Source organism: Penicillium brevicompactum, assembly GCF_028827555.1.
Source record: "Penicillium brevicompactum strain IBT 35665 chromosome Unknown utg000005l_segment0_segment0, whole genome shotgun sequence".
NCBI classification, from domain to species: domain Eukaryota; kingdom Fungi; phylum Ascomycota; class Eurotiomycetes; order Eurotiales; family Aspergillaceae; genus Penicillium; species Penicillium brevicompactum.
Window position 1 is genome coordinate 2,635,888 of NW_026623208.1, and position 10,878 is coordinate 2,646,765.

The following is a 10,878-nucleotide window of genomic DNA, read 5'->3' on the forward strand; positions in this document are numbered from 1 at the left end:
TTTAACCATAATTAAACTCTGATATCATGCTTGTGCGGGGAAAGACCCAACAGTCTATCAATTACCCGATTGGTCTATCAATTATCTCCACGTGATCTATGTCATCATCCGACTCGAATGTCCCCAACCACTTGGCATCTGTCAACCCCACAATCTGCAGCACAATGAGTGGTTTTCGCAATGTTATGAAGGATGGTTGGCATCCCAAGGGCAAGGAAGGGGGAAAGGAGAGCTGGCGGGGAGATTTCAAAGGAATCAACCAAGTGGTAAAGTTATCCCTTTCGGGGTTAGACCATTGACACTGACGTTTGCTGGACAGGCTGGCTGGATGGGGAAGGGCAGGGATGCCGACTCTGCGGATAAATCCGAACATGTCTCACAGCCCATGTCATCATTGAAAGATCCGTCATCTTTTGGACCTCCCCCCAAGCACATCAATTACCATGGTGCAGCCGCGGTACCCAATCAGACTACCCCCGATCGCCGGGGATTAGGAGCGCCATTGTCCCAAGATCAGATCAACGATCAAAACACACACTACCAGCAAGAGGCCGCCGAAGAAGAAGAGCCTCAGAAGCCCGCTCCGCCTCCTGTTCCTTATCGCGCGAATACAACTGGTCTGTCCACAGATCATCTTCCTCCGCCACCGCGCCGCACAGATTCAGCAAGTCCCGCTTCAACGAACTCATTCTCGAAACCCAAGCCGCCCAAACCTCCACCCCGGCTCCCTGCTCGAAATGGCTCTCCCAGCAACGATCCACCCCCTGTGTATTCCGCCGAACCGGTGGTTTCCCACGACTATATCAACCAAGATGCTTCCTCTCGCCTGGCCAATGCCGGTGTTTCGGTCCCCGGGTTTGGAATCGGAGAGCAAGGTCAACAGTCGCCAGCACATGCGCCTGTCAATGAGCTCCAGTCCCGCTTCTCGCAGATGAACACTGGGTCAGGCTCTCCGGCACCGCCTCCACCTGCACGAACTCCGACAACCGAGTCACAGCCAGGGAGCAGCGGATCTTCTATACAGAACTTCCGGGAGCGACACGGCGATAAAATTGATGCCGGTAAACAAAAGTACGGTGACTTCCGCGAGCGCCATGCGGACTCGATCGATTCGGGCAAACAGAAGTATGGTGACTTCCGTGAACGCCACGCTGATACTATCGACTCTGGGAAGCAGAAGGTAGGCGATTTCCGTGAACGCCATGCAGACTCCATCGACGCTGGCAAGAACAAGCTCAGCGGCTACAAATCCCGCCTGACTGGCGCCCCCGCACCGCCGCCGCCAGCTCGGGCCTCGACGACCCCAGACGAGACCACGCGCAGCACCTCTTCTGTTCAAGATTTCCGCGACCGTCATTCTGATAAGATCGATTCTGGTAAACAGAAGTATGGCGACTTCCGTGAACGCCACGCCGATACCATCGACTCTGGCAAGCAAAAGTACGGAGATTTCCGTGAACGCCATGCAGACTCCATCGATGCTGGAAAGCACAAGCTCAGTGGCTACAAATCTCGCCTGACTGGCTCCCCCGCACCGCCCCCACCGGCCCGGCCCGAGTCAAGTACATCCAGTATGAACTTGGAGCCCGCAGAGCCTGCTCGCGGCTCCTCCTCTGTCCAGGACTTCCGCGAGCGCCACGCGGACAAGATCGACATGGGCAAAGAGAAATGGGGCGGAGTCACCTCGCGCTTCAACACATTCGTAGACGATCGCAAGTTCTCCAACGATGCCAATAAGCGCATTCCCCGCCCGCCTGCTCGTCCCAGCTCCGGTGCCGCTGCGCAGAGCTCGGGCGATGATCTCCAAAGCCAAGCACAGCGGAAGAAAGCGCCCCCGCCCCCGCCCAAGCGCGCGGAGATTCGCGCGCCCACGGTGGACGCATCATCTCCCGCGCCTCCCCCGATCCCTCACGGTACCAAGCCCCGCTGATACGTGGTGTGCTGGGTCAAGTCATGTATATCTCATTCTACACGGAATCCAAATTTGTCATATGACGATATGTAGATCTCTCTTATCTCTTGAACTATGTACGGAGTAGCCCTGGTGCCTTGTCTTGATTTTTCAGCCCTACCCAAGTTGACCGAGGCCCCATGTGATGCTCCGGACGACCGACACCAAATATCAATCACATCACACCTGAACATGAGACGTTGGGATGATAATCCAAGAATCCCAACAAGTAGCTGATCATAAATTTGAAGCCTTTTCTTTTTTTCGCAGGGCTGAGTCATCCCCCGGGGCCCCGGAGTTCGCCCAACTTGGGGAGCCGACCGCTTGCCAAGCTCTGCGGTGTCACCGGAGAATTGAGAGCTGCCTACTCCGTACGGTTTCTCTCCTATTCTACTATTCTCCTAGACTATTAAGAGACTATGTCGTTTGGCCTGTCTCAAATGTCTCACTTGGGCCAAGAATTGGCTCATTTTCGCCATTGGCAATTGAATTGAGAATTGGCATTGGGGAGGCGACTCGTATGTGGTGATGTCAGGAGTCTGTCTATCCTGCGCTTTCTCCTCTCTCTTTGTATATGCCCAATGGAAGAATGGCCTCGATCTATATCATCATAGTTCAAGGCTGTGCTCACAGGGTGGCGAGAAGTCAACCTCGGCATAGCCCAGTTTCCCAACAAACGTTGAGCCCCACATCGAGAAGGATCGGCAGTAGAGACTTGCCTTGTTGAGAATTTAAACATGGCCCTTAATCTGTGGAGCTCTTCTTTTTTTCCTTTTAGAATCTTCTTTGCTTCACACGAGATGTACGACTTCGACGTGCCCACTGACTTCGGTCAGGCCACTGTGCGCATTGGTCTACCACCTGCCTCGCTCCTCAACTTCCCTCCCAACGAGCTCCCAGTGACCATTCCCGCACCGCACGTCGACACCGCTACCTGGAAGCAGCCCTTCAATATCCCCAATGGGCTCTACAACGAGCTCCTGGACGTGCGCGTCCCGATCACCATCGCCAGCGTCTACGCGATCACCGTGGTGCTGATCAATCGCATCAATAAGAGCCGCGGATACAAACCCTACGCATTCAGCAACACCCGCTTATTCAAGCTGTTTGTCGTCCTTCACAATGTTTTCCTTGCTGTGTACTCGGCGTGGACCTTTGCCGGCATGTTCCAGGCCTTCAGCAGCTCGTTCCCAGACCGCGAGGATCCTCATGGTCTGGTGGGTGTGGTGGATTCTTTGTGCAAGATCAATGGGCCTCGTGGATACGGTAATGCCGCTACCTACAGCCCGGTCACCAACACCTGGTCCATTCCCAACTCCTCTTTTCACTTGACGAACGGTATGCCCGATCCCACCGACGTTGGTCGTCTGTGGAACCAGGGTCTGGCATACTTCGGTTGGCTTTTCTATCTGTCCAAGTTCTATGAGGTCGTGGATACAGCCATCATCTTGGCTAAGGGTAAGAAGAGCTCGACTCTTCAGACTTATCACCACGCTGGAGCTATGATGTGTATGTGGGCTGGTATCCGCTACATGGCTGCTCCTATCTGGATTTTCTGTCTGGTGAACTCGGCTATCCACGCCATGATGGTAAGACTTGAAAAAAAAAACCCCCATGTCGCTCGTTTATTTTCATTTGCTAACTTTCTTCTGCGAATCTAGTACACCTATTACACCATCACAGCCCTTCGCATTCGTGTCCCCAACCCCATCAAGCGCAGCTTGACCACCATGCAAATCACCCAATTCGTTTTCGGAACCAACATGGCCGCTGCCTACCTCTTCGTGCACTATACCATCCCATACCCCTCCGGCAGCACTGCCTTGTCCAACATCTCCGCAGCTGCTTCAGCCGCAGCCAGCGCCGAGACCGGCGCACTTCCCTGGTTGAAGAAGCTTGCCTTCCGCGCCGCAGGCGCCGAGGGCATCGCCGAGAACGTCGGTACCTTTGGCACCGCCCCCGTTCAACAGTCCGGCTACTCCCAGGAGATGGTTACCTGCATGGACACCACCGGACAAGCATTCGCGATCTGGCTCAACGTCTCCTACCTCCTGCCGCTGACCTACCTCTTCGCACGATTCTTTGTGCGCTCCTACCTCAACCGCAAAGATCCCGGCGTCAAGCAGCCAACCCACATGGAAGCCGCCGAGAAGGCCGGCATGGATGCGCTGAAGAGTCTCAGTCGCGAGATCCGCAAGGCCGCTATCGAGGGCGAGAACAGCGAGTTCACTACCGATGACGAGGTGATGAAGGCACGTGTGCAGAAGATCGCCGAGGCTTCGGCTCCGGACTCCCCGATCCGTACGCGCTCTGCGGCTTCCAAGAAGGCTTCGGCTTCGGCTTCCCGCTCGGAGTCTGAGCAGGGTTTTGCTCCTGTTCCTTCTAAGAAGGGTGCTAAGAAGTCCAAGGCTGAGAAGAGCTCGCCGTCTCCCAATACGAAGGGAGAGAACCCTTTCGGGGTCCTGGATAACAACGCTTAATTGCGTTGTGTATTGCCGCACCGCATATCCGGAGTTTGGGGGGAAATAAAAGTACCGATTCGATCGGTTTAAATATTATAATGGCTCTAAGTGTCTATAGGTCATGGGCAGTGCCTTTGACCGGATCATGCCATCGTCTAAGCTGCTGGACTGCAATGCTATTATAGCGTCTCTTGTTTTTCCAAGCTTTGTATTTATTTATTTGGTACATTTGTACCTGTCTAGCCAGTTTTCATGTATATTCCATCTGAAAATTAATTGTTTTCACTCCAGGGCTCTGAGTTCTACTCCATCTTTCCCCACAATCCGCTTCAATTTCGGAGAAACCTCTGCAGCTCATCAATCCTCTCCCTGTGAATGGCGGAAAAACCTGGAGCAAACGCCGGGAATTCGACTAATGCAGCATGCATGAGGGGCAAACCGACAACGGTGCCTCGCTTAGACCTCCGCGAAACACCGGTGCCTCTACTCTAATATCAATGTGGCTGAATCGTGCATGAAGTACCCCTCGCGCAATATGAGAGACACGATGAGAGCAGACCCTGCCGAACAGCATAAATGGAGCATGATCGCCTCAATATGCCAGAGCACAATCCCGCGGCAAGAAGTCCAAGATGCCGCGTCTCATCAATTGTCTGTTCTTGCTCCTCGCTTGTCTCGGAGCCTCGATACAGGCAAAAGAAGAGACAAGCCAATGGCCTCTCCAAGACAATGGTCTAAATACCGTTGTGCAATGGGATCACTACAGCTTCCAAATCAATGATCAAAGAATCTTCATCTTCAGCGGCGAATTCCACTACTGGCGAATCCCTGTGCCTGGTCTCTGGCGCGATATCCTGGAGAAAATCAAAGCAGCCGGCTTCACGGCTTTCGCCTTCTATTCCAGCTGGGCCTACCATGCCCCGAATAACAGCACTATCGACTTCACCACTGGCGCACATGACATCGTTCCTATTTTCGAGCTTGCCAAAGAACTTGGCTTGTATATAATCGTCCGTCCAGGGCCATATGTCAATGCCGAGGCCAATGCTGGCGGTTTCCCCCTTTGGCTTACCACCGGTGACTATGGTACACTCAGGAATAATGATACACGATACACGGAGGCCTGGAAGCCTTACTTCACGGAGATGACTACTATCACTTCCAAGTATCAGGTTACCGATGGTCAGAACTCGATCTGCTATCAAATTGAGAATGAGTATGGAAACCAGTGGCTTTCTGAGGCTTCGCTACGCGTGCCTAATGAAACGGCTATTCATTATATGGAGTTGCTCGAGGCCAATGCGAGGGAGAATGGTATTACTATCCCTCTAACGGCCAATGATCCTAATATGAACTCTCATTCTTGGGGCAAGGATTGGTCTGACGAGGGAGGTAATGTTGACGTTGCAGGCGTTGACTCGTATCCATCAGTGAGTTTCTTCAATAATTCGCAGAATGAAATTCACTAATAATACCAGTGCTGGACTTGCGACCTTAGTCAATGCACCTCTACAAACGGCGCCTACGTTCCCTTCCAGGTAATGGACTACTACAGCTATTTCCAAGAATCACAGCCGAACCAGCCAGGTTTCATGCCCGAGTTCCAAGGCGGTTCGTACAATCCCTGGGGAGGACCCGAAGGAGGCTGTCCCGGTGATATCGGCGATGATTTCGCCAACCTATTCTACCGTTGGAATATCGGTCAGCGCGTGACAGCTGTATCTCTGTACATGATGTTTGGCGGACAAAACCATGGAGCAATGGCTGCTCCTGTTACAGCCACTAGCTACGATTATTCCGCGCCGATTTCCGAGGACCGCTCGATCTGGTCAAAGTATCATGAGACGAAGCTTCTGGCGTTGTTCACTCGTTCTGCGACGGATCTCACAATGACTGATCTGATTGGTAACGGCACACAGTATACCGATAATAAGGCCGTGAAGGCCTTCGAGCTCCGAAACCCGGAGACCAATGCGGCGTTTTATGCGACATTCCATACCAATACTTCCATCTCGACGAATGAGGCTTTCCATTTGAAAGTTAACACTTCTGTTGGAGTTTTGAATGTGCCTAAGCGTGCCGCGTCCTTGCGCTTGAATGGTCACCAGTCCAAGATTATTGTCACGGATTTCTCGTTCGGCGGAAAGACTCTTCTCTATTCCACTGCTGAGGTTCTCACCTATGCGGTCTTTGATAAGAAGCCTACTCTTGTACTCTGGGTGCCGACGGGCGAGTCAGCCGAGTTCAACATCAAGGGCGCAAAGAAGGGCTCTGTCAAGAAGTGTCAAGGCTGCTCGAGTGTCAAATTTGTGAAAGAGCACGGAGGCTTGACTGCTTCTTTGGCCCAATCCAAGGGCCTGACGGTTCTTGAGATCGACGACAGTGTCCGGGTTGTCGTGCTTGATCGGACATCCGCATATGAATTCTGGGCTCCTGCTCTCACAGAGAACCCATTTGTCCCAGAGACCGAAAGTGGTAAGTAGCCAAACTGCCAGTCAGCTAAGAATGAAGAGCTAACTGTGACTTTTAGTTTTCGTTTTGGGTCCTTACCTTGTTCGAGGTGCCAAAATATCGGGCAACAAGCTTGCTATCACCGGTGATGTGGTCAACGCGACCTCTTTGGAAGTATTCGCCCCAAAGACTGTGAAGACCATTACTTGGAATGGCCGGAAGGTTGACACCCACTCGACCGAATACGGGAGTCTGAAGGCATCACTTAAAGCCCCCAAATCCATCAAATTGCCATCTCTGTCTTCATGGAAGTCCAACGACAGCCTGCCAGAGCGCTTCACCGCATATGATGACTCTGGCGCCGCCTGGGTTGGTAAGTGATATATTTAACCCAGCCCATCGAGCCAAGTAGCTGATATCCACAGATGCAAACCACATGACAACCCTAAACCCCCGTGTTCCAACCAGCCTACCAGTCCTCTACGCCGACGAGTACGGCTTCCACAACGGCGTCCGCCTCTGGCGCGGATACTTCAACGGCACCGCCACAGGAGCCTTCATCAACGTGCAAGGAGGATCCGCCTTGTAAGACACTCTCCCCACCCATGAAACCCTCAAATAAAACTAATAGTAATCCCACCTAGCGGCTGGAGCGCCTGGTTAAACGGCGAATTCCTCACCTCCTACCTAGGCGACGCATCAATCTCCCAAGCAAACCTAACCCTCTCCTTCACCAACACAACACTAAGCACAACATCCCCGAACGTCCTCCTAATCGTCCACGACGACACAGGCCACGACCAAACAACCGGCGCTCTAAACCCGCGCGGAATCCTCGACGCCAACCTCCTGGGCTCAGACACCGGCTTCACACACTGGCGCCTAGCCGGCACCGCAGGCGGCGAAAGCAACCTCGACCCCGTGCGCGGCGTCTACAACGAAGACGGACTATTCGGCGAGCGAGTCGGCTGGCATCTACCCGGGTACGATGACTCGAAATGGGAGAGCGAGACCGGGTCGGTGCTTAGTTTCACGGGTGCGACGGTGCGGTTCTTCCGCACGACCGTTGATCTCGATATACCTTCTGGTACTGATGTTTCGGTTTCATTTGTGCTTTCCACGCCTGGTGGCACGGATAAGTACCGTGCGCAGCTGTTTGTTAATGGGTATCAGTATGGTCGGTATCATCCGTATATTGGGAATCAGGTTGTGTATCCTGTTCCAGTGGGCATTTTGGATTATAAGGGTGTTAACACGATTTCTGTGGCTGTTTGGGCGCAGAGTGAGGAGGGGGCGCAGATTGGGGTCGATTGGAGGGTTAATTATGTTGCGGATAGTTCGTTGGATGTTGCTTCTTTGGATACTAAGGGGTTGAGGCCTGGGTGGAGTGAGGAGAGACTCCAGTTTGCTTAGATGTGTAACCTTGAAAGCAGGTTATATCTAGCCTAGCCTTGGGGCATCCTGAAGTGTTCTTTCCAGGAAATTGGCACTCGATGCAGTATCATTTGAGTATAAATAAAATTCTTGGTTTATGGGAAGTCTACCTCTATGATTTAACACAACATTCTCATATAGATCTTAGGACCATACCAGCGAACCAATGGTGGTAAGCTCTCCAGATAGCCGTCACGAAAGTTCGAGACAAAAGGGCTATGACGTTCATGAATGAGACTTTTTGAAATCTGTATAAAAAGACACCAAAAAACCCCCTAAACCAAGAAGCGGAATCCACGTCGACTTCCCTCACCAGGAACAGCGCCCTCAACATCCTCGCCACGGTCAAGCTGCTTATTCAAACGCACAAGCATGAAGCGCAGTACCGTCGCCGATAGAATAGCAACGAATGCCGTTGCACAATTTACCGACATAGCAGGAACTAAAAAAATCCAAGTTAGACACCGTCACTCAAAATCCAGAGATGAACATGTACATACCAAATCGAGGCGCATGGCTGTCAGGATACATGTAACTAGCGTAAATGCTACTAGCATTACTAACGCAATTAATAGCCGCAAGAGCAGCAGCACGCTTAGACGCAGGACGGGGTAGCGTATTCGAAATCCAGCCCAGAGCAACGACATAACCAGCATAGAACGACGGAACCATTAACATCATAGCAACGTATCGCGGCGCGGTACTTGTTGTCGTGGCGGCGATGATAAATTCCACGACGGAGATGTAAAGCGGTGCCGTGACGTGGAAGTATCGCTCGCCGGTCCGATCTGCGTGCCATGCATTTGCGAAAGCACAAATAACAGCTAGGCAGTAAGGGGGTGCTGTGAGGAGAAGAGTCTCGATGTTACCGTAGTTGAGAGTTTTGACGACGGTGGGGAAGAAGTTTGTAACAGAGGCCGAGGAGACGATGCACAGGATCATCAGCATCAAGACCCAGGTCTTGATATCCATGACGGCGAGCTTGGCACCGTGTAGGAATGTCTGCTGTTCGCTATCGACCCAGTCATCTTCGCCGATATCTTCTTCGAGTCTCCAGATCGCGAGTTCTTTCTCTTCCTCTGAGAGCCAGCTCGTGGTACGAGGGAAATTGGGAAGGATCCAAATTGCTGCGAATGCGATGACGATGGTAATGGCACCTTCGATAATGAAGAGCCATCTCCAAGCGCGCATTCCGAGGACATTATCCATGTTACTAGTGATGCCAGCAGCGATCAAGCCCGAGAAAGCGCCCGAAAGCAAAGATCCAGAGTACAGCGCCGCAGTGCGGAACCCTAGCTCTTTGCGCGTGTACCACGCACTGAGGAAATACAGACAACCAGGGAAATAAGCCGCCTCGACAAAACCAAGGAAGAATCGAATCACCACGAGACCTGCGTAGCTCTCCGCTGCCGCCGTTGCGGTGGAGATGATACCCCAAAGAACCATGGATATCGGAAGGTAGAGAGCAGGCTTGCCGAATTTGTTCAACAGCAAGTTGGAGGGGATCTGCATGAGCAGATAACCGACGAATAGGATGCTAACGCAGGTTGCGAATTGGTTGCCGACGAGACCCAGGTCTTCTTCAAGGCCGGCGAGGCGTGCTGAAGCGATGTTGTTCCGATCGAGGTAGTTCAGGATGTACATGACGATGATTGTGGGCAGGAGGCGGATATCGATCTTGCGGACGAGAGCCTTCTCTGCTTTAGAGCGCTCTTCGGCTGTGAGGTTCGCGACGGAGGCGGGTGCTTCTTTTTGTGCATTGGGTTTGTCGGCATTGGCGATGACTTCGACATTGTCAATGCCTGGCTTGTCGACATCTGTGACGATGTCTGAGTTCTTGCGAGACATGGTGAGGTTTCGTTATTTCTTCGTGTGACTCGACAGAAACGGGGTGGGGAAATGAGTCTAAATAGCAAAGTCACCGAGTCCTCCTCAGCCTAGAAATATAAACTGAATTGATAAGAAAATACCAAAGCAAGTAAGGGACCCAAGGAACTCAAAAAGTAAGAAAAAAAAGACGCAAAACGTGGGAAAGACGGTTGGCAGCAAGTCGTCTCGACTTGCAATGTCGGAGTCAAGACATGTGGCGTCCATAACGAATGGTCCGAGAGCCTTCTGGTTGGCATGCATAAGACCAGCACGGGGGGGTGGCACCATTGCAACCCTCAGGGTCTGGCAATGCAGATAGGACGAATCACCATCCTTCCCCGCCGGGCAGTTGGCCCGATGCAGACTGCACGGCCAACTTGCTGACCCCGCGGGGATACAAACACGGGGAAGTGCTAAACCCCGGACGTACCCCGAATTGACGGGGTGCTTGCGGGGGTTGGATGTTGGGATCGTCCCGCGTGGGGGTGATATATGCTTGCTTGGGGCATATTCGGGACTTGGCCTTGCGTGGGGGTTGGATTCTTCGGGAGTTTAAGTTTCTGATGGCTTATTCTGAGGAGATATATAGACTTTGGAGGGCGAGGGCCAGGGCCAGATATAATGGGTTCTCTCCTTTGGATTCACCGGGCTACACTAGCTCAGTTAGATGCATTCCAAAGGTTCCGAGTGAAGGTGGAGAGATGACACACA

At 52.5% G+C, this 10,878-nt stretch overlaps 4 protein-coding genes across 4 annotated transcripts; 3 read left to right on the forward strand and 1 right to left on the reverse strand.

Annotated features, from left to right (window-relative positions):
- Window positions 1–164: 164 nt before the first annotated feature.
- On the forward strand, window positions 165–1,930 carry N7506_006849 (uncharacterized protein; the record flags this gene model as incomplete). The annotated part of the gene is made up of 2 exons (XM_056956142.1): window positions 165–266; window positions 320–1,930. 2 exons carry the CDS (start codon window positions 165–167, stop codon window positions 1,928–1,930), a joined length of 1,713 nt encoding a protein of 570 aa, XP_056810476.1.
- An 821-nt stretch (window positions 1,931–2,751) lies between these two features.
- N7506_006850 (elongation of very long chain fatty acids protein) lies at window positions 2,752–4,431 on the forward strand (the record flags this gene model as incomplete). Its single annotated transcript, XM_056956143.1, has 2 exons — window positions 2,752–3,540; window positions 3,613–4,431. 2 exons carry the CDS (start codon window positions 2,752–2,754, stop codon window positions 4,429–4,431), a joined length of 1,608 nt encoding a protein of 535 aa, XP_056810477.1.
- Window positions 4,432–5,045: 614 nt separating this feature from the next.
- N7506_006851 (glycoside hydrolase family 35 protein) lies at window positions 5,046–8,277 on the forward strand (the record flags this gene model as incomplete). The annotated part of the gene is made up of 5 exons (XM_056956144.1): window positions 5,046–5,843; window positions 5,892–6,888; window positions 6,944–7,237; window positions 7,290–7,449; window positions 7,509–8,277. The coding sequence occupies 5 exons, from the start codon at window positions 5,046–5,048 to the stop codon at window positions 8,275–8,277; spliced, it is 3,018 nt and encodes a 1,005-aa protein (XP_056810478.1).
- Window positions 8,278–8,573: 296 nt separating this feature from the next.
- Window positions 8,574–10,146, reverse strand: N7506_006852 (putative MFS transporter; the record flags this gene model as incomplete). Its single annotated transcript, XM_056956145.1, has 2 exons — window positions 8,574–8,740; window positions 8,799–10,146. The coding sequence occupies 2 exons, from the start codon at window positions 10,144–10,146 to the stop codon at window positions 8,574–8,576; spliced, it is 1,515 nt and encodes a 504-aa protein (XP_056810479.1).
- Between the last annotated feature and the right edge of the window lie 732 nt (window positions 10,147–10,878).